The 24,057-nt window shown below is 44.8% G+C and overlaps 1 protein-coding gene across 4 annotated transcripts in view; it reads right to left on the bottom strand.

Annotated features, from left to right (window-relative positions):
* Window positions 1-24,057, bottom strand: part of LOC129864119 (endoglin-like) — a 66,962-nt gene that overhangs the window by 29,324 nt on the left and 13,581 nt on the right. Inside the window, exons 1-2 of one of the 4 annotated variants that reach the window (XM_055936739.1) lie at window positions 7,363-7,448; window positions 212-2,358 (exon numbers count right to left, since the gene is read on the bottom strand). Coding sequence is in view for 3 of the 4 variants with exons in the window: in XM_055936738.1 (XP_055792713.1) it covers window positions 976-2,358; window positions 7,363-7,535 (1,556 nt within the window). In the remaining variant the exon portion in view is untranslated. Of the gene's footprint in view, window positions 1-211; window positions 2,359-7,362; window positions 7,536-24,057 lie in introns of those variants that run through there. The other 3 variants (XM_055936738.1, XM_055936736.1, XM_055936737.1) reach the window with 3 other exon arrangements.

The raw sequence follows: 24,057 nt of genomic DNA, 5'->3' as shown, positions 1-24,057 counted from the left end.
AGCTCATTTAGTGTGGTTTTAGTGCCAGCCTCTGTCTGTGGTGGTATGTAGACAGTTACGAAAATACAGATGAACTCTCTAGGTAGATAGTGTGGTCTACAGCTTATCATGAGATACTCTACCTCAGGCGAGCAAAACCATGAGACTTCCTTAGATATCGTGCACCAGCTGTTGTTTACATAAATGCATAGGCCCCCATCCCATGTCTTACCAGAGGCTGCTGTTCTGTCCTGCTGATAGAGTGTATAACCCTCCAGTTGTTCCTAATGTTGTCGTTCAGCCACGACTCGGTGAAACTGTTATGCTGATGAAGGAGGACCCAAAAGCGACGTAATAGAAACAGAGTCTTTATTCCAGTCTTAAACAAACAATGATGTTCCTGGATATTATCCAAAGGTAATCCAAAACAGGAAACTGAAAACCTCTTGTCAGTAGAGAGGAACGACTGGAGACGCGACCACCGACTGCAGGTCGCTTCAGGAAGGCACAGACCGTAGCTGACATAGACACCTGCTCACACGCAACATCTGACAAATGCAAAAACACAACAGGGCGGAACAAGGACACAGAGCAGCTAACCTCAAACAAGAATCCGACAAAGACAGAAGCGGAAAACAGAGGGAGAAATAGGGACTCAAATCAGAGGGCAAAATAGGGGACAGGTGTGAAAGAGTAAATAAGGTCGTTAGGAGAATGAGAACCAGCTGGGAGCAGGAACGGAACGATAGAGAGAGAGAGCGGGAGAGGGAAAAAGGGAGGAGGAGAGAGAGGAATAGAAAGAGGGAAAGAACCTAATAAGACCAGCAGAGGGAAGCACAGGGACAAGACATGAAGATCAAAGACAAAACATGACAGTACCCCCCCACTCACCAAGCGCCTCCTGGCGCACTCGAGGAGGAACCCTGGCGGCGACGAAGGAAATCATCAATCAACGAACGGTCCAGCACGTCCCGAAATGGAACCCAACTCCTCTCCTCAGGACCGAAAACCCTCCCCATCCACTAAGTACTGTTGACCACGTCCCTGAGAACGCATGTCCATGATCCTCCGTTCCTTGTAAATAGGTGCGCCCTCGACAAGGACGGGAGGGGGGAAGGGAAGACGAACGGGGGCGCGAAGAAAAGGCTTGACACAAGAGACATGGAAGACAGGGTGGACGCGACGAAGATGTCGCGGAAGAAGCAGTCGCACAGCGACAGGATTAACGACCTGAGAGACACGGAACGGACCAATGAACCGCGGAGTCAACTTGCGAGAAGCTGTCGTAAGGGAAAGGTTACGAGTGGAAAGCCACACTCTCTGACCGCGACAATACCTAGGACTCTTAATCCTACGTTTATTGGCGGCTCTCACAGTCCTCCCCGCAGACGAAGGCAGACCGGTAATAAAGTCTAAGGCGATCTGAGACCATGGTCGAGAAGGAATGGGAAGCGGTCTAAGACGACCGGCAGGAGAAGAGTTACCTGACTTAGTCTGCGCGCAGTCCGAACAAGCAGCCACGAAACGGCGCGTGTCCCGCTCCTGAGTAGGCCACCAAAACCGCTGGCGAATAGAAGCAAGCGTACCCCGAACGCCGGGGTGACCAGCTAACTTGGCAGAATGAGCCCACTGAAGAACAGCCAGACGAATAGAGACAGGAACGAACAGAAGGTTACTAGGACAAGCGCGCGGCGACGCAGTGTGAGTGAGTGCTTGCTTTACCTGTCTCTCAATTCCCCAGACAGTCAACCCGACAACACGCCCTTCAGGGAGAATCCCCTCGGGTTCCGATGGCGACGATCGATGAGAAAAGTAAGCGCAAGGATGGACCTTATCGTCAGACTGGAAGCGCTGGGACAGAATGGCTCCCACGCCCACCTCTGAAGCGTCAACCTCGACAATGAATTGTTTAGTGACGTCAGGAGTAACAAGGATAGGGGCGGATGTAAAACGCTTCTTGAGGAGATCAAAAGCTCCCTGGGCGGAACCAGACCACTTAAAGCAAGACTTGACAGAAGTCAGAGCTGTGAGAGGGGCAGCCACTTGACCGAAATTACGAATGAAACGCCGATAGAAATTAGCGAAACCGAGAAAGCGCTGTAACTCGACACGTGACTTAGGAACAGGCCAATCGCTGACATCCTGGACCTTAGCGGGATCCATCTGAATGCCTTCAGCAGACAGATAATCATCGAGAGCCTTACGTTCGGGAGCCGACAGAGAGAATAATCTACCCCGAGGAGAAGTGGTCCCCGGATGGAGATCAATACAACAATCATACGACCGGTGAGGAGGAAGAGAGTTGGCTCTGGACCGACTGAAGACCGTGCGTAGATCATGATATTCCTCCGGCACTCCTGTCACATCACCAGGCTCCTCCTGAGTAGAGGGGACAGAAGAAACAGGAGGGATAGCAGACATTAAACACTTCACATGACAAGAAACGTTCCAGGAAAGGATAGAATTACTAGACCAATTAATAGAAGGATTATGACATACTAGCCAGGGATGACCCAAAACAACAGGTGTAACAGGTGAACAAAAAATCAAAAAAGAAATGGTCTCACTGTGGTTACCAGATACTGTGAGGGTTAAAGGTAGTGTCTCATATCTGATACTGGGGAGAGGACTACCATCTAAGGCGAACATGGGTGTGATCCTCCCTAACTCTCTGAGAGGAATGTCATGTTCCCGAGCCCATGCTTCGTCCATAAAACAACCCTCAGCCCCAGAGTCTATCAAGGCACTGCAGGAAGCAGCCGACCCGGTCCAGCGTAGATGGACCGACAAGGTAGTACAGGATCTTGATGGAGAGACCTGAGTAGTAGCGCTCACCAGTAGCCCTCCGCTTACTGATGAGCTCTGGCCTTTAACTGGACATGACATGACAAAATGTCCAGCAGAACCGCAATAGAAGCAAAGGCGGTTGGTGATTCTCCGTTCCCTCTCCTTAGTCGAGATGTGAACACCTCCCAGCTGCATGGGCTCAGTCTCTGAGCCGATGGAAGGAGATGGTCGAGATGCGGAGAAGGGAAACCCCGTTAACGCGAGCTCTCTTCCACGAGCTCGGTGACGAAGATCTACCCGTCGTTCTATGCGGATGGCGAGTGCAATCAAAGAGTCCACGCTGGAAGGAACCTCCCGGGAGAGAATCTCATCCTTAACCTCAGCGTGGAGTCCCTCCAGAAAACGAGCGAGCAACGCCGGCTCGTTCCAGTCACTGGATGCAGCAAGAGTACGAAACTCTATAGAGTAATCCGTTATGGATCGATCACCTTGACATAGGGAAGCCAGACCCCTGGAAGCCTCCTTCCCAAAAACTGAACGATCAAAGACCCGTATCATCTCCTCCTTAAAGTTCTGATAAACGTCAGAACACTCAGCCCTTGCCTCCCAGATAGCTGTGCCCCACTCCCGAGCCCGCCCAGTAAGGAGTGATATGACGTAAGCGATCCGAGCTCTCTCTCCAGAGTATGTGTTGGGCTGGAGAGAGAACACAATATCACACTGGGTGAGAAAGGAGCGACACTCAGTGGGCTGTCCAGAGTAACATGGTGGATTATTAACCCTGGGTTCCGGAGACTCGGAAGACCAGGAAGTAGCTTGTGGTACGAGACGAAGACTCTGAAACTGTCCTGAGAGATCGGAGACCTGAGCGGCCAGGGTCTCAACGGCATGACGAGCAGCAGACAATTCCTGCTCGTGTCTGCCGAGCATTGCTCCCTGGAACTTGACGGTAGTGTTGAGAGAATCCATAGTCGCTGGGTCCATTCTTGGTCGGATTCTTCTGTTATGCTGATGAAGGAGGACCCAAAAGCGACGTAATAGAAACAGAGTCTTTATTCCAGTCTTAAACAAACAATGATGTTCCTGGATATTATCCAAAGGTAATCCAAAACAGGAAACTGAAAACCTCTTGTCAGTAGAGAGGAACGACTGGAGACGCGACCACCGACTGCAGGTCGCTTCAGGAAGGCACAGACCGTAGCTGACATAGACACCTGCTCACACGCAACATCTGACAAATGCAAAAACACAACAGGGCGGAACAAGGACACAGAGCAGCTAACCTCAAACAAGAATCCGACAAAGACAGAAGCGGAAAACAGAGGGAGAAATAGGGACTCAAATCAGAGGGCAAAATAGGGGACAGGTGTGAAAGAGTAAATAAGGTCGTTAGGAGAATGAGAACCAGCTGGGAGCAGGAACGGAACGATAGAGAGAGAGAGCGGGAGAGGGAAAAAGGGAGGAGGAGAGAGAGGAATAGAAAGAGGGAAAGAACCTAATAAGACCAGCAGAGGGAAGCACAGGGACAAGACATGAAGATCAAAGACAAAACATGACAGAAACATAATATATACCGTTTTTGTAGGATAAACGTGCTTTCAGTTCGTCCCATTTGTTTTCCAGCGATTGAACGTTAGCTAGCAGGACGGAAGGTATGGGTAGATTAGCAACTCGTCGCCTGATCCTCGCAAGGCACCCTGATCTCTTACCGCAAAATCTGCGTTTCCTTCTCCAGTGAATAACGGGGATCTGGGCCTGGTCGGGTGTCTGTATTATATCACTCCCATTGAAGAAGAACTCTTTGTCCAGTTTGAGGGGAGCACTCGCAGTTCTGATGTCCAGAAGCTCTTTTCGGTCATAAGAGATGGTTGCAGCAACATTATGTACAAACCAAGTAACGAACAACGCAAAAAAATGAACAAAATAGCATGCTTGGTTAAGAGCCGATAAGATGGCAGATTTCCCCTTTCACAAACCTGGCAGCGAAGCGCATCACCACATTTCTCTTTCTCGGACCACTATAGGACCTTTCTTGGCTATCTTTGTTCAATTGTGTACATAAAAACATGGTTAAGAACAAGTCAGCATGTTCCAGTTGTTTTCTAGGAGGTCTGCCAGAGGGAGAAGCAGAGGAAGACAGGAAGATTCTTCCAGTATTTATCCATTTAGTAGGGTGTTAGGTCATGAGACAAAATCTGGATGCTGAGCGATAATTTTTCTATTTGATACTGGTGCTCACTTTATAAATCATGATATTTTGATAAACTGTGAATTAAATTGAAATAATTTATGTATAACGTGTGTAAATGTCAATGTTGCCTGATTATTAACTGTTCGTGAGCATGTCTCGCTGATATCAAGGTGAGCACCCTCAATCAGTGAGGCCAGAGCGATTTTACGATTCTGACAACCACTTTCCGCTCTCTCCTGAAAACACTTCTTTCACATTTGTCAATTCAGGAGGTGTTATCTTGTCCAATCATAAACGATTTCAGTACCAACTTGAAGTATACAAGTTGACTGACGTCTGGAAGAAGTTTTGTGGAGCAACTGAGCAAACGCAAGAATCGCCTGAGTGAGAAGGTAAGCAAGCTGTCATCTACACTGTTTGACCATATACGTTTTTTTGCGTTTCTTCAAATGTGTATCTCTACAAAGCTCAGCTTTTTGGGAGCATTTTGCTACTGTATTCTGCTATCAAGATGTCATGCTGATTGTATTCTTGCCATCTTTAACAGATACCTTGCATGTCTGGATGGCCTCTTCTACCCCACTTCTGACCAATTAGTCTGTATAATGGAAGGACAGACACACACACACACACACAGTTTATGGGTTTTGTGAAAAGTACAGATGCTCATTCTGTTTTTGTTTGATGTTAATAGGCCTGTATTCTTTGCACATTCAATGTGAACTATGGAACCCACTGCACTGACATCTACCGGTATGAAATGTTTTATCTTTGCTGCTAATAAATGGGCCAAAGACACAACAAAGAATATGTTTGGAAAGGGGTTTGTTGTGTACGCATTTATCTCACCTTTGCTAGAGTAGCTGTCAGGGAGGTTAGCCGCCACCACACACACACACAGCACACAGCGTAGTCTAAAGTTTCCGTATGCTGCCCAGTCGAAACAGTTCGCACATAGACTGAGTGTACAAAACATTAGGAATGCCTTCCTAATATTGAGTTTGCCCTCAGAACAGTCTCAAGAGCATGGACTCTTGCTGGCCCCGGGTGACTTCTATGCTTTCCACAGTTGTGTCAACTCGGCTGGATGTCCTTTGGGAAACTGTTGAGCGTGAAAAACCCAGCAGCGATGCAGTTCTTAACACACACAAACCGGTGTGCCTGGCACCTACTACCATACCCCGTTCAAAGGCACTTAAATATTTTATCATACACATACACACACTAAATGGCACACATACACAATCCTGTCTCAATTGTCTCATGGCTTAAAAATCTTTCTTTAACCTGTCTCCCCCCCTTTATTTATACTGATTGACGTGGATTTAGCAGGTGTCATCAATAAGGGATCATAGCTGGATTCACCTGGTCAGTCTATGACATGAAAAGAGCAGGTGTTCCTAATGTTTTGTACCTTCAGTGTATATTATGACAACATTTTGTGATTTGTTTTGGTGTTCGACAGCATTCAGCAGGTTTTTTCCAGATGTTCGATCCCAGAATTTTTTTTCTTGAGGCTTGTCGAAGTTCGGTAGCCGATGTCTACGCCCCTTCGTCCGTAATTGGTCAACAGTAGGGATTCTTCAATTAAGTTGTCATTTAACGGCAGACATTTCACTTGAGAAATATTGTACCAAACATCTTAGTTAGATGTAAAATTGCGCAACTAAGAACTCAGCAAAAATGTCAAAATTAAATACAGATTACTTGTGTCATCTTAGAGTAATTCAAACTATTTTGAGGAAGTGTACTGGCTACGGCATCTCAAGAGGGACAAACAGTAAATGAGATGAGAGAAAGTGTTTGTGTGTGCGTGTGATAGAGAGAGAGCATTGATAAGAAATTACGAATATGTGCTGACCAGACACTGTCAAAGAATGAAAATGAAGTCTGGGGTGAAATAGCAGTGTAGGATTACATTCCTGATCTTGGGACAGTTACGTCATTTTACACACAAATGGCTATAATTGGAATTACATATTGTTATACAATTTGGGGTACAACTTTGAAATCAACCTGTATTCTACACACTTAGCCCCATTCCCCATGCAGGCTGTTGGATGAGTTGGTGTGTTTTCACACTGCTTTGTATAGTGTAAGGAACCCCAGTCACCTCAGGGGAAACCCTGGCTCCATGTTATGTCTGGCATGTGTTTGTACTTATCAGGCTGAGCAGAGGAGGTGTCGGTCATGTTGACTCTCAGCCACATGGGAAAGCTAGCTAATTTATCTGACATCAATCTCATGTGTAAACTAGCCTAGTGTGTTAATGCTCATCTGGTATCACTCAACCTGTGTTTTCAATGTACTGGACTATTCAGAATGAGTGTACTGGATGCATCTAATTCTAGTGGAGGGTTTCCACAGTAGTTCAGTACATACACACAGTACATAGATTGCCTTACCCCAGGAAGGAAGTGCAGGCTGAGGATGTGCACCTCTTTACTGTCCTTAGTGGTGTAGCTGGTCCAGCAGCCTTTTGGCATCTCCCTCACCCTGATCCAAGCATTCTGGTTGTCAGGAACCTTCACTGGCTCACACGTCTGCTGGGATGCTGGGTGAGAGACAAGGGGCAAACCTGGATAAGCAAAGTAGAGAGGTCACACATTCTAGGACCATACATTTTATTTAACCTTTATTTAACCAGGCACTTCTGTTAAGAACATATTCTTTTTTACAATCGTGGCCAATGATGGCCTGGCAAGTGGCTAGAGCCTTGAATGCCATGTTTAAACTTGCAAAACAGGCCTATGCTTACGAATAGGGTTTCAAAAGGAGCGTATATAGCTGGAAACGTTCAAGTAACAAAGTTACACTGATTTGCCAGATGGTGGTGCTATAAAAAGAGATTGAATATGCAATGTTTGAAAGGTCATGGACCTCACCCTGTTTGACCTAGTCATGAAATTCGGTACATAGGACGCTCTCCTCACAAGGAACAAATTTGCCTAGGGACCCGCCATGATGGATTTTCCGCCATTTAAAATTTTGTGAAAAACACTTAAAACGCTACTCTTCTGGCAGCGAATGACCGGTCGGCACGAAACTTGATATGTTGCGTCTATGGACAAAGTTCTCTCAAATAATATTTTCCAATCTAGTACCTAAAAAAACATGTTTACCAATAAACATTCATGTGGCTGGCAGATAAATGCATATAAATCAGTCAAGGACATTCGTTTTGTAACAAAATATGGTACATGTTGCAAATTCTGTCAATACTCAACATATGCAAGAACATTCATATTGACCACACGGTAGCACTATCTCTTGATCTGTTTGACTCAAAGTGATGAAATGTGGCATGCTGTATGCTCAGGGATATGAGTGCAGCAAACCCACGCAATATCTCAAACACCACTGGCCAGATTTGAATGAAACTTGGGTGAATGATGCTTCTAGCCATAGAGATCTGGCATTTACAAAAGTACACTGATTGGCCCAAGGGGGGCGTTGCATCATTCCTGGGGAACGATATGTTTACTGTTGCCTTGCTTTACTATGACAGTATTTATTTGTGGTCAATGTTTTGATGTCAAACTGGTGGCAGTTGTGAAAAAAGTCAATAGTTGGACGAGTTGCTGAGGTAATTGAAATTGTTGATTATATTAAGCTATTTTCTCTTGAAAAATATGGTCTATCTACTAGAAACTCATGGACAATATGGTAAATTACTTGTAGTTTTGCAACCCTACATAAAAATAACTGCCGATGTGAAATGCATTAGGTACAAGAACATAGGTACAATAAAGAGAGAAAACCAAGGAGAGCTGGTAGAGCTAACACCCTCTATTATGACCATATGAATAATGCATTATGAATTTCCTTGAAATGTTTTATGCATCAACCATAAATACATTAAAACACATTATATCATTAGTAAGATATATTCATACACATTATAGGCAACATACAAAGAGCTCGGTAGACCAGCAATATAATGCATGATCTGAAACACATATTAAATCACCCTCTTGGTTACAGCCTAGACTAGCCTATGGAGGGTGTTGCTTTCCTGTTCTATTCATCTCTGATTCCTCCACATGCACTCCATCACTCCTGCTTCGGTGACTGTCTATGGGAGTGGAGGAGGGTTGCATGGCGGGTCATTTGGAAGCAGTGCTGCCGTGTTTTCTAATCAGGAGATAAAGTAAGAAGTATGGATGCTAAATGGGTGGGAGGGGCTACTGGTCTGATCGGCACGGCTGATAGGTCAAGTTTATCTGGGAACTCACGGCTACATGGGCAACATTAAATCAAGTCCACTCGTCTCCTCCCTACTATCCCTCACTCCCTGACTGCACCACACTGCACCGCAGGGAGTTTCCCCCACAACCTCTGCTCTCTGTCACACAGACACAAGGGCAGCTGATTTATTGCATGTGAGGCTGTGTGTGTCAGGGCTGAAGATGAAGGGAACCACTGAAATAATGTATTTGCTCTTTTTGTTCCTTTTACTTTGTCCCCTGGGGGAGTATCCTGTTGGTGCTCAATAAATATTGCCCACCAGTAAACCACCTCCTTCTTCAGGAAGAGCAGGGTCAGGTGCTGCGTCCTACCCAATCAACAGTCAGCACTAAGACCAAGTCCCGCCCAGCCTAGTGAGAGATGGGAAATCTGATTGGGGCTCTGATGCCCCCCACCTCAGACTGTCTGTCTCCTGACCCTATAGGATGTGTATCAGATAGTATCATAGGACTGATACAGAGACAACCCTGGTCTGAGTTTGAATCCCAATCAGTAGACATACATCTAAACGGAATACAATATCACCACTGACACCCATTATGGAAAGGGATGATATTATTGAGCACAGAGGCAGTGGTGGAAAAAGTACCTAATTGTCATACTTGAGTAAAAGCAAAGATCCCTTAATAGAAAATGAATCGAGTAAAAGCGAAAGTCACCCAGTAAAATACAACTTCAGTAAAAGTCTAAAAGTATTTGTTCACATTCCTTATATTAAGCAAACCAGACGGCATAATTTTCTTGTTTATCTATTTACAGATAGCCAGGGGCACACTCCAACACTCAGATATCATTTACAAACGAAGAATTTGTGTTTAGTGAGTCAGCCAGATCATAGGCAGTAGGGATGACTGGGATGTTCTCTTGATAAGTGTATTAATTGAAAAATGTTCATGTCCTGCTAAGCATTCAAAATGTACTTTTGGGTGTCAGGGAAAATGTACAGTATAGAGTAAAAAGTACATTGTTTTCTTTAGGAATGTAGTGGAGTAAATGTAAAAGTTAGAAATATAAAAAGTGAAGTATAGATACGCCAAAAGTAGAACTTTAAAGTATTTTTACTGAAGTACTTCATACTACCGCGCAGAGGACAATCCTCTTAGGGAAAACTGATGAGAATTTTCAGCTCGTTACATTCTCTTATTTAGACCGGTATAATAGTTTAATCTGAGAACTTATTACAAAAGATCAAAACTGTTATGAACACCTAAGAGACAATCATAGCTTCTCAGTTCCAGGGTCTGTTTCTATGCACGAATCATAACAGAGTAGCAGTGCTGATCAAATATCAGGTCACCCTGTCCATATAACTGTATTCATTATGATCTAACTGGCTAAACGAATCCTATATCAGCACTCATACACCAAGACTCTTGAATACGGGCCCACATCTGAAGACTCAGGATTTTCCGTATCTACTGTAGCTACAAGGTGCAAAGCATTTGGGGGAGGGGTTGATGGTTGATGAGCGCCATGGAAGGATAGAGAGACAGAGAGGGGAAGGGGGGTGTGGGGGTAAACAGGAAACAACAACTTTTGTGAGGGCAACAGGAAATGCCCTGTTTAGACGGGTGGCCTGATGATGACGGAGAGCCCTGGCAGAGGACATTGTCGTCACCACGAGGGGAAGGGATGGAGGGAGGGAAAGGAGAGAAAGAAGGAGTATGAGTAAAGTCAAGCCAATGCCCACCACACAAACAGCTCTTTCTTTCAAGCCTCTCATCTTTTCGTTAATTAACTCTTTATTTCTTTCCCCACTGTGCAGTGAGAGATCCTCCCTGTCTTTTCTCATCATCCCTCTTCTTCTGCTCTGGTCAAGTACCGGCTTCCTGTTATTCTGCCTCTGTGCTTTAATGTCCACTCAACAGCCAGATTACCTCCCATAAAGAAGCACCGTCTCATTCCACTGTGACAGAGTCAACAGCCTGTGACTGCGTCGGGGGGGGGGGGGGGGGGGGGGGGGGGGGGATACTTTGCGTAAATCATCCCCTGGTGTCTGCAAAGCACACACACAGACACACACACACAGAGACGCACACACACCGATACTCCCCTAATCCTATTTACCGGTCACTAAGGATATAAACCATAGTCACACTGACCCCTCTGCCTGACCCGGAAATGCCAACTACCTCATTAAGCGGTTTGCTGTTAAATGAGCTATAGAGAAGCGCCGTTCCATTCCTCCTCTGTCTTTATCTATTTTTATCAGCAGCGCCTCCAATTTTCTTTTCCACGATGGTGGTGATTCCCATATAGATGTGAGGGGGAGTCAGGGGGATTTTGAAGGAATCCATCATAATGATTCTAGATGACAGAGGATGTATAGGAAATGATGATGAGCCTCATGCTTCACAGTGTTGTGTCACAGTGTTTATCTGAGTATGGAAGTCCTTGGCTTGAAACATGTCTGGCCATGTTGCTGAATCTGCCATTCATACCTCTCCTCCTCCCTTGTACTTTTTTTCCCTGTCTGTGTCTATCTCTGGACTGTCCCTTCTTGTCTCATTGTTCTGGTCAACTCCCAAACCTGATGTTGGGCCAAAGAAAATGCTCAATCAGGCATGTGTCTCCTGTCTGATGCTGGGGCGGACTACGGTGGGGGGTGCGGGGGCTCGAGTTAGTAGGGGGAGATTTCTCAATGCTGAAAAGTACACAAAGTTATCCCTCTGACGCAGCTTGGTACATTCCAAGTCTACCATCTGTGGCTGTGAGTGTATGTCTCCTTAGGACAGTAGATCACTGTTTATTTTTCGGGACAGAAATAGTTTGTTTAATATTAACGTTTATACCTAACATTGTGATAAATGTTTAATATCTACAGATGTCACTGACGTAGTAAACAACTAAACAGCAAAAAATTTGCTATTTTTTATTGGCAATCCTGTAAACGTGTTTTGCAACTCTTCAAGGCATACTGTAGGTGTATTATGAACAAAAACATCCTGTAGCAGAAAAACCCAGCATGGCTCCTTCCTAGAAAAAACTGCCAGAAAGCAGAAATACTAAACGCATGACTTCATCATCAGCCTCATCTGACTTGGATCGGACTACCAGTTCTTGTTTGGGGGGTGAAAGGTTCATCGTCAGTATTCTGTAGGGTGGATCTCCCGACTCAGCAGAAAGAGGACCTTGGCTGGAAATAACAACCCACACAACTCTGACATTAAAGGTTATATATTCAAGAGAGGCATTGTGACCCTGCCAGCAACAAGCCACATCCTGGAAACACTGACTTCCTTTATTGAGTCTCCTCGCAGAGTCAAAAGATCAAACCACTATTCACTTTGACAGGGAGGGACAGGAAACGCAGAAGAAGCAGTTTTCACTTGTACTATCCTACATTCACCTTTATTTGAGAGGTTATTCACTTTTTAATTTAGACATGTGAATTTGATTTGGGGATTCAACAGAGTACTTTTATTTGATTGCAATTCATGAATAAAGTAGTCTGCCAAAAGCCCGTCACCTACAACAGGACTCTAACAAGAAATCTTACACATTGATGACAACTGTTTCCATTTTAGTCTAGCAGTAGTCCTTTACTACTCTCACTACAACCCCTTTTCTGACAAAGAATAATTAGGAGGAAACACTTTTTCTTACATTTTATCTAGGCTCAATATTTACCACATCTTTGGAAGCAATTCACCAGTCTATTTTGTCAACAGTTCTATGTTCCAAAAGAAATGTGATCTGTGGGTAACTTTTTTCCCCACTTACACCCTCATGCCCAAAGTTCTGGAACTGTCATCAAGATGAGTGGCTTGGCTCTCCAATTATCTAACTGCTGTATATTACTGCATCAAAAGTACCATGATGATAAGTTACCAATCAACTAAAGCATATTACATGCCATAATATATGTTAAAAACTACAAAATAATGTATTGCCCTGGCATGAATCAATTGTTCTGTATAAAATGTATTTCAACTGGTTCCAAAAATGGTGTCTGCGTCACATCTAAACCCCGCCTTATCTGTAAATCTAGGGTAAACCCGGGCAAACACAGAGCAGTGTCTGGGGCTACTGTCTCACAGAGACAGAGTAAACTGTTTGCGCTCCGGGTCTGGTCGGAGGAGCCATGATGGTGAAGGCGGAGAGGTAGGGGGGTGGTCGGAGCACACGGAGGGGGGTGGGGGGTGGGGGTCTGGCCTGCCCCAGCCTTTCCAGCTCCACACACCTATTGTCCTGGTGTTTCCGCGGCCGCAGACTGAGGCTTGACCATCCACAGGAAGGTAAACAAGCTCTTATCAGCGTTCTGCAGGGGCCCGCAGTGTCCCCTGGCCTCTCACCCCTACACTGCACAACACTACACTGTGCCTCACCTCTCTCCCCACGCCAACAAAATCCCCACAGTCTACAAAAAAAGTCCCTAATTACTGCTATCATTTTTATTACTAATGTGTGTGGGGAGGTTGTGTATGTGGTAGTGGGGGGCGGTTGTGTGTGTGGTAGTGGGGGGAGGTTGTGTATGTGGTAGTGGGGGGAGGTGGGTTAGTGGGGGGAGATTGTGTATGTGGTAGTGGGGGGAGGTTGTGTATGTGGTAGTGGGGGGAGGTTGTGTATGTGGTAGTGGGGGGAGATTGTGTATGTGGTAGAGGGGGGGGATTGTGTATGTGGTAGAGGGGGGAGGTTGTGTATGTGGTAGTGGGGGGAGGTTGGGTATGTGGTAGTGGGAGGAGGTTGTGTATGTGGTAGTGGGGGGAGGTTGTGTGTGTGGTAGTGGGGGGAGGTTGTGTATGTGGTAGTGGGGGGAGGTGGGTTAGTGGGGGGAGATTGTGTATGTGGTAGTGGGGGGAGGTGGGTTAGTGGGGGGAGATTGTGTATGTGGTAGTGGGGGGAGGTTGTGTATGTGGTAGTGGGGGGAGGTTGTGTATGTGGTAGTGGGGGGAGATTGTGTATGTGGTAGAGGGGGGGGATTGTGTATGTGGTAGAGGGGGGAGGTTGTGTATGTGGTAGTGGGGGGAGGTTGGGTATGTGGTAGTGGGAGGAGGTTGTGTGTGTGGTAGTGGGGGGAGGTTGTGTGTGTGGTAGTGGGGGGAGGTTGTGTATGTGGTAGTGGGGGGAGGTTGTGTATGTGGTAGTGGGGGGAGGTTGTGTATGTGGTAGTGGGGGGAGGTTGTGTATGTGGTAGTGGGAGGAGGTTGTGTGTGTGGTAGTGGGGGAGGTTGTGTATGTGGTAGTGGGGGGAGGTTGTGTATGTGGTAGTGGGGGGAGGTTGTGTATGTGGTAGTGGGGGGAGGTTGTGTATGTGGTAGAGGGGGGAGGTTGTGTATGTGGTAGAGGGGGGAGGTTGTGTATGTGATAGTGGGGGGAGTTTGTGTATGTGGTAGTAGGGGGAGGATGTCACGGCTGTCTTCGTCCTCCTCATCTGACGAGGAGAAACGAGAAGGATCGGAGGACCAATACGCAGCGAGGTAAGTGCTCGTCATTATTTAATGAAAGAAACTGAACACTACAAAAACAACAAAGAAACAACCGTGAAGCTAAATAACAATAGTGCTGACACAAACACTACACATAGACAATCACCCACAAACTCCAACAGAAAACATTCTATCTAAATATGGTTCCCAATCAGAGACAATGAATGACAGCTGCCTCTGATTGAGAACCATATCAGGCCAAACGAGAAAACCCCACATAGAAACAGACAACATAGATAATACCCACACAACTCACGTCCTGACCAACTAAATAAAGACTAAACAAAGGAAATAAGGTCAGACATGTGACAGAGGATGTGTACAGTTTTGGAGTGTACATCGTTTTTCAACCACTCCACAAATTTCTTGTTAACAAACTATAGTTTTGGCAAGTCGGTTAGGACATCTACTCATTTTTCCAACAATTGTTTACAGACAGATTATTTCACTTATAATTCACTGTATCACAATTCTAGTGGGTCAGAAGTTTACATACACTAAGTTGACTGTGCCTGTAAACAGCTTGGAAAATTCCAGAAAATTGTGTCATGGCTCTTTAGAAGCTTCTGTTAGGCTAATTGACATAATTTGAGTCAATTGGAGGTGTACCTGTGGATGAATTACAAGGCCTACCTTCAAACTCAGTGCCTCTTTTCTTGACATCATGGGGAAAATCAAAAGAAATCAGCCAAGACCTTTTGTAGACCTCCACAAGTCTGGTTCATCTTTGGGAGCAATTTCTAAACGCCTGAAGGTACCACGTTCATCTGTACAAACAATAGTACGCAAGTATAAACAACATGGGGCCACGCAGCCGTCATACCGTTCAGGAAGGAGACGCGTTCTGTCTCCTAGAGAAGAACGTATCTTGGTGCGAAAAGTGCAAATCAATCCCAGAACAACAGCAAAGGACCTTGTGAAGATGCTGGAGGAAACCGGTACAAAAATATCTATATCCACAGTAAAACGAGTCCTATATCGACATAACCTGAAAGGCCCCTCAACAACGAAGAAGCCACTGCTCCTAAACCACCATGAAAAAGCCAGGCTACGGTTTGCAACTGCACATGGGGACAAAGTGGGGGTAGGTTGTGTGTGTGGTAGTGGGGGGTGGTTGTGTATGTGATAGTGGGAGGAGGTTGTGTATGTGATAGTGGGAGGAGGTTGTGTGTGTGGTAGTGGGAGGAGGTTGTGTGTGTGGTAGTGGGAGGAAGTTGTGTGTGTGGTAGTGGGAGGAGGTTGTGTGTGTGATAGTGGGAGGAGGTTGTGTGTGTGGTAGTGGGAGGAGGTTGTGTGTGTGATAGTGGGAGGAGGTTGTGTGTGTGGTAGTGGGAGGAGGTTGTGTGTGTGGTAGTGGGGGGAGGTTGTGTATGTGGTAGTGGGGGGAGGGTCTGTGTGTGTGTGTGTGTGTGTGTGTGCGTGTGCGTGTGCGTGTGCGCGTGCGCGTGCGCGTGCGCGTGTGTGTGTGTGTGAGAGAGACTTTCTTTAGTCGAGCAGTAGTAAATAAATATACTGTATATATACTACATAGCCAAAGTATGTGGACACCTGCTCATCGAACATCTCATTCCAAAATCATGGTTATTCATATGATGTTGATGTCGGAAAGCATGATGTCGGAAAGCATTAGACCACTCAAGCCGACGGTTGGCATTGCACATGGTGATCTTAGGCTTGTGTGCGGCTGCTCGGCCATGGAAACCCATTTCATGAAACTCCCAACGAACAGTTCTTGTGCTGACGTTGCTTCCAGAGGCAGTTTGGAACTTTGTAGTGAGTTTTACAACCGAGGACAGACATTTTTACGTGCTACGTGCTTCAGCACTCAGCGGTCCCGTTCTGTGAGCTTGTGTGGCCTATAGTTCTGTGAGCTTGTGTGGCCGTTATTGCTTCTAGACGTTTCCACTTCACAATAACAGCATTTACAGTTGACCGGGGCAGCTCCAACAGAGATTTGACAAACTGAATTGTTGGAAAGGTGGCATCCTATGACGGTGTCTCGTTGAAAGTCACTGAGGTCTTCAGTAAGACCATTCTACTGCTAATGTCTGTCTATGGAGATTGCATGGCTGTGTGCTCGATTTTATATACCTGTCAGCAACGGGTGTGGCTGAAATAGCTGAATCCACTAATTTGAAGGCGTGTCCACATACTTTTGTATATACACTATATACACTGCATTCGGGAAAGTATTCAGACCCCTTGACTTTTTCCACATTTTGTTACGTTACAGCCTTATTCTCAAATGGATTCAATTAATGCCAACAAAAAAAAACGTTTTTTAGACATTTTTGCAAATGTATAACAAATAAAAAACAGAAATACCATATTTACATTTACCTCCCCATCCAAGTGGATAGAGCTTGAGAGGATCTGCAAAGAAGAATGGAAGAAACTCCCCAAATACAGGTGTGGCAAGATTGTAGCTTGATACCCAAAAAGATTCAAGGCTGTCATAGTTGCCAAAGGCGCTTCAACAAAGTACTGAGTAAAGGGTCTGATACTTATGTAAATGTGATATTTCTGTTTTTTATTTTGAATAAATTTGCGAACTTTTCTAAAAAACGTTTTTTGCTTTGTCATTATTGGGTATTGTATGCAGCTTGATGGTGGGGGGGGGGGGGGGTATTTAATACATTTTTGAATAAGGCTGTAACGTAATAAAATGTGGAAAAAGTCAAGGGGTCTGAATACTTTCCGAATGCACTGTATATATTTTACATTTTTTTATGGCAGACGAAACACATGTCTTGTGAACTAATGTGAACTAATCCATTGCGGAGGCTGAGACCAATGCATTGAGGAGGCCGCGGGGATGGCACTTCCAAGAAGGGTGGCTAAATTCACAATGCATGTATCTCTCCAGAATGCGCTCTCTCTCGCCAATTTGTGCATTCATTGTTTGCGGTTGATTGTTAGTGTCTATCTATTCCTAATTCCATATATCACCATTAGTACATTTACCATTAATTCCTATAATTTCTAATATACAATGTTTGTTTGGTTACGGTCATTTCTGTTAATGCATTCAATATATTATTATTCCAGTCTTTTGTCATTCTCATTGTCGGAGTGGACACGTTGAGCGCACAACCTATGTTACACTTGTGAGAAACAAGTTTTGGTAAATTTTATTCCATTTACGAGTTTTGTCAATTTACTCATTGTCTTTATTTAGAGCCGTCCTGTCAATCTTGAGTAAGGACGCGAACCTGATTACGGATAGAAGTAGGCCTGTAGGCTAACTGGCCTGCGTGCAAATGTATGAATATAACTGTGCCCATTTGGGAATCTGATAGTATTTCTGATTGACTTAACGCACCACCAATAGTTCCTCAATGTATTTGAAAAATGTTTCCAGTTCTCTCCCTTTTGACCACTCAGCGTGAAAGGGAAAAATGTATGCTCTGATCCAGTGGAAGCGTCATGAAAAAGGCCTACCTGATTACTTCTCGTCACTTGTGCAAATAGCCTACAGCTGTGTCTGTCCCAAGCTCACTGGCACGGGAAACTCTGAGGGCCCAGAATATTTATACAATGTTGCAAGTGTGCTAGCAGGAGCTTCAGGCTGACTCAAGGTAATAGTTGATACAATGTATCACTGTTCCAAGATGGCTTAGCAGTTCAGACGTCATTTTTGTCCTCGTACTGTCTTGTCCTGTATATATATATTTACACCTTCTCCGCATATCTTTTATATTTTTTTATTATCCAAGAACTCAACTACAAAAGCTTTCCTGCAACCCGCCTCACCAATTACAACAAAAAAGTATTATTTACCTCAAATCTGAAAATCCACAGTGAAGCTAACCAGGGGCTAATCAGAAGTTAGCCAGAAAGCTAACCAGAAGTTAGCCGAAAGCTAGCCGGAAGCTAATTTGAAGCTGCCCAGAAGTTAGCCGGCTTGCTGGCTAGCGTTGGTGTTTCAGCTGCCCACGTTCTGTGGTCATCAGCTATTCCTTTAGCTCGATAATCTACCGGCACTTTTGTGCAACGCGACTCGGACCGGAGCATACCGGGCCTTTTTTTTTTTTTTTTTCTCAGTTTCCCCGGATTTCAGCCGCAGGCTCTGGACATTTGCACCTTGATTTCACAGCTAGCTAGCTGCAAACCGTGTGACTATTGGCTTACGTCGATTCCGGAGCAAACTTAAATTATTCCGGAGCTAGCCAGCTGAGGAGTTCCATCAGCCATTCCTGGGCTACAGTCACCTATCCGGACCCGGGTTTTTTTTTTTTGCTGCAGATACGGAGCCCCACCGGGCCTTCACGATTGACTGCCGACGTTATCTGCCCGAGGGAGTTATCCAACTGGCACCTCCGTCGCGACGTTACCTGAACGCTCACCTGGGGCCCGCTAATCGTTAGCTGTCTTATCGGCTGCTATCTTAATAAGTATTTCGGACAAATTTTTTTCTTTTTTTTTCTTGGGTCACTATATCTATTTTGCCAACTGGATTGATCCCCTCTACAAGACACGGAACCCCACTAATCTACCGACGGAAACGCACGAGGTGTCTAAAAATAGACCTCCATCCTATGCTATCTTGCTACCGATAGCCATCTACCCGGCCAGCTGTCTGGATCGCCGTGACCCCAACCAACCTCTACTCACTGGACCCTTATTGATCACTCGATTAAGCATGCCTCTCCTTAATGTAAATATGCCTTGTCCACTGCTGTTCTGGTTAGTGTTTATTGGCTTATTTCACTGTAGGGCCTCTAGCCCTGCTCACTATACCATATCCAACCTTTCATTTCCACCACCCACATATGCGATGACATCACCTGGTTTCAATGATGTTTCTAGAGACAATATCTCTCTCATCATCACTCAATACCTAGGTTTACCTCCACTGTATTCACATCCTACCATACCTTTGTCTGTACATTATTCCTTGAAGCTATTTTATCGCCCCCAGAAACGTCCTTTTACTCTCTGTTCTAGATGCTCTAGACGACCAATTCTCATAGCTTTTAGCCGTACCCTTATCCTACTCCTCCTCTGTTCCTCTGGTGATGTAGAGGTGAATCCAGGCCCTGCAGTACCTAGCTCCACTCCTATTCCCCAGGCGCTCTCTTTTGATGACTTCTGTAACCGTAATAGCCTTGGTTTCATGCATGTTAACATTAGAAGCCTCCTCCCTAAGTTTGTTTTGTTCACTGCTTTAGCTCACTCTGCCAACCCGGATGTTTTAGCCGTGTCTGAATCCTGGCTTAGAAAGACCACCAAAAATTCTGACATTTTCATCCCCAACTACAAGATTTTCAGACAAGATAGAACGGCCAAAGGGGGCGGTGTTGCAATCTACTGCAAAGATTGCCTGCAGAGTTCTGTTTTACTATCCAGGTCTGTTCCCAAACAATTTGAACTTCTACTTTTAAAAATCCACCTCTCTAAAAACAAGTCTCTCACCGTTGCCGCCTGCTATAGACCACCCTCTGCCCCCAGCTGTGCTCTGGACACCATATGTGAACTGATTGCCCCCCATCTATCTTCAGAGCTCGTGCTGCTAGGCGACCTAAATTGGAACATGCTTAACACCCCAGCCATCCTACAATTTAACCTGTTAAGGCTGGGGGCGCTGTTGTCACTATTTATGGTAATCGTGTAATTTTTGAAACGGCTTCCTACAAAATTCTTGATCGTACAATATGCATATTATTATTATTATTGGATAGAAAACAGTCTATAGTTTCTATAGGAGTTGAAATTTTGTCTCTAAGTGGAACAGAAGTCATTCTACAGCAATTTCCCTGACATGGAGTCAGATTTCAGAAATTTTGGCCTCTGTTCTGGAGTCAGTTTTAAGGCCACTGTTATTCCTATGAGTATACGGACACTGCTTACGTCTTCCCCTGGATGCCTTTACGTGATGACGATTTGAATGGGGTCGATTGCGCAATCACAGGCACTATAAATAAATAAAAACCTGTAGCTAGGAACTCTTTCCCAGCTGCGTCATGCGCGTGGAGGACATTGACCTGCACTTGTTCCAAGCATTAGTGTAGGGAGTAATCTTTCTCAGGTCATGTTTCTACTCGTTATAGGAGTTAAAAACATCATAAGGTAGTTAATTTAAAGCGTTTTATAACAATTTATATCCGTTTAGTGCGATTTTGGGACATTTATTTCTGAGACGCTGTGAATCTCTGGGCACGCTTCCAGTTCATGCTGAACGCAGTTGGCATTTCCACATGGCAAGAGGACAGCTTTCCACCAAAAGACGATTAGACCCAAGAAAGGATCCTTTGCCCAAGATACTGATGGAAGAACAGCTCAAAGTAGGAAATTTTTATTATGATAAATCGTGTTTCTGTCGAAAAATGTTAGTGGCTTAGGACGCCATCTTTTTTGACGTAGCTTCGCTTGGCGCAAACTGTATTGAAAAGTAAGGATAATTTAAAAAATGTAATTCCGCGACTGTATTAAGAATTAAATTGTCTATCAATCGCTGTCCACCCTATATTTTTTAGTCACGTTTATGAGTATTTATGTATACGAGTAGATCACTGTCTAATATGGCGCACGGACATTTTCTCACCAGCTGGGCTACTTTCCCATTGTCTAACCATGATTTTGGTGGCTAAATATGCACATTTTTGAACAAACTGTATATGTATGTTGTAATGTGATGTTACAGGGGTGTCATCTGAAGAATTCTGAGAAGGTTAGTGAAAAAAATAATATATTTTGGCGATGTTTACGTTATCGCTCTCTTTGGCTAGAATCAATGCTGGGGTAATGTTTGCACATGTGCTATGCTAATATAACGATTTATTGTGTTTTCGCTGTAAGACACTTAGAAAATCTGAAATATTGTCTGTATTCACAGGATCTGTGTCTTTCGATTAGTGTATGCTGTGTATTTTTACGAAATGTTTGATGATTAGTAGTTAGGTAAACACGTTGCTCATTGTAATTATTCTAGTCCATTTGTGACGGTCGGTGCAATTGTAAACTATGCCATCTACCTGAAATATGCACATTTTTCTAACAAAACCTATCCCATACCATAAATATGTTATCAGACTGTCATCTGATGAGTTTTTTTCTTGGTTAGGGGCTATAAATATCTTAGTTTAGCCGAATTGGTGATAGCTACTGGTGTTGGTGGACAAATAAAAGATGGTGGATTATGCTAATGTGTTTTTAGGTAATAGATTTACATCTTTACATATTGTGTCTTCCCTGTAAAACATTTTAAAAATCGGACATGTTGGCTGGATTCACAAGATCTGTGTCTTTCATTAGCTGTATTGGACTTTAATGTGTGAAAGTTAAATATTTAAAAAAAATATTTTTTTTGAATTTCGCGGCTCTGCCTTTTCAGTGGGGGTGGGGGGGGGTGTGTGCCGCTAGCGGCACCCTAGTCCTAGACAGGCTAAGCTTGATGCCCTCAATCTCACACAAATTATCAATGAACCTACCAGGTACCACCCCAATTCCGTAAACACGGGCACCCTCATAGACATCATCCTAACCAACTTGCCCTCCAAATACACCTCTGCTGTTTTCAACCAAGATCTCAGCGATCACTGCCTCATTGCCTGCATCCGTAATGGGTCAGCGGTCAAACGACCTCCACTCATCACTATCAAACGCTCCCTGAAACACTTCAGCGAGCAGGCCTTTCTGATCGACCTGGCCGATGTATCCTGGAAGGATATTGATCTCATCCCGTCAGTAGAGGATGCCTGGATATTTTTTTTAAATGCCTTCCTCACCATCTTGAATAAGCATGCCCCATTCAAGAAATTTAGAACCAGGAACAGATATAGCCCTTGGTTCTCTCCTGACCTGACTGCCCTTAACCAACAGAAAAACATCCTATGGCGTTCTGCATTAGCATCGAACAGCCCCCGTGATATGCAACTTTTCAGGGAAGCTAGAAACCAATATACACAGGCAGTTAGAAAAGCCAAGGCTAGCTTTTTCAAGCAGAAATTTGCTTCCTGCAACACAAATTCAAAAAAGTTCTGGGACACTGTAAAGTCCATGGAGAATAAGAACACCTCCTCCCAGCATCCAACTGCACTGAAGATAGGAAACACTGTCACCACCGACAAATCCACTATAATTGAGAATTTCAATAAGCATTTTTCTACGGCTGGCCATGCTTTCCACCTGGCTGCCCCTACCCCGGTCAACAGCACTGCCCTCCCCTCTGCTACTCGCCCAAGCCTTCCCCATTTCTCTTTCTCCCAAATACAGTCAGCTGATGTTCTGAAAGAGCTGCAAAATCTGGACCCTTACAAATCAGCCGGGCTAGATAATCTGGACCCTTTCTTTCTAAAACTATCTGCTGAAATTGTTGCCACCCCTATTACTAGCCTTTTCAACCTCTCTTTCGTGTCGTCTGAGATTCCCAAAGATTGGAAAGCAGCTGCGGTTATCCCCCTCTTCAAAGGGGGGGACACTCTTGACCCTAACAGCTACAGACCTATATCTATCCTACCCTGCCTTTCTAAGGTCTTCGAAAGCCAAGTCAACAAACAGATTACCGACCATTTCGAATCCCACCATACCTTCTCCACTATGCAATCTGGTTTCAGAGCTGGCCATGGGTGCACCTCAGCCACGCTCAAGGTCATAAACGATATCTTAACCGCCATCGATAGGAAACAATACTGTGCAGCCGTATTCATTGACCTGGCCAAGGCTTTTGACTCTGTCAATCACCACATCCTCATCGGCAGACTCGACAGCCTTGGTTTCTCTAATGATTGCCTCGCCTGGTTCACCAACTACTTCTCTGATCGAGTTCAGTGTGTCAAATCGGAGGGTCTGTTGTCCGGGCCTCTGGCAGTCTCTATGGGGGTGCCACAGGGTTCAATTCTTGGACCGACTCTCTTCTCTGTATACATCAATGATGTCGCTCTTGCTGCTGGTGATTCTCTGATCCATCTCTACGCAGACGACACTATTCTGTATACTTCTGGCCCTTCTTTTGACACTGTGTTAACAACCCTCCAGGCGAGCTTCAATGCCATACAACTCTCCTTCCGTGGCCTCCATTTGCTCTTAAATACAAGTAAAACTAAATGCATGCTCTTCAACCGATCGCTGCCTGCACCTGCCCGCCTGTCCAACATCACTACTCTGGACGGCTCTGACTTAGAATATGTGGACAACTACAAATACCTAGGTGTCTGGTTAGACTGTAAACTCTCCTTCCAGACTCACATCAAACATCTCCAATCCAAAGTTAAATCTAGAATTGGCTTCCTATTCCGCAACAAAGCATCCTTCACTCATGCTGCCAAACATACCCTTGTAAAACTGACCATCCTACCAATCCTCAACTTCGGTGATGTCATTTACAAAATAGCCTCCAAAACCCTACTCAATAAATTGGATGCAGTCTATCACAGTGCCATCCGTTTTGTCACCAAAGCCCCATATACTACCCACCACTGCGAC

The sequence above is a fragment of the Salvelinus fontinalis genome, chromosome 10 (genome assembly GCF_029448725.1).
Source record: "Salvelinus fontinalis isolate EN_2023a chromosome 10, ASM2944872v1, whole genome shotgun sequence".
In the NCBI taxonomy this organism is placed as follows: Eukaryota; Metazoa; Chordata; class Actinopteri; order Salmoniformes; family Salmonidae; genus Salvelinus; species Salvelinus fontinalis.
The sequence above is the reverse complement of the archived record's forward strand: the minus strand, read 5'-3'. Positions and strand labels throughout refer to the sequence as shown.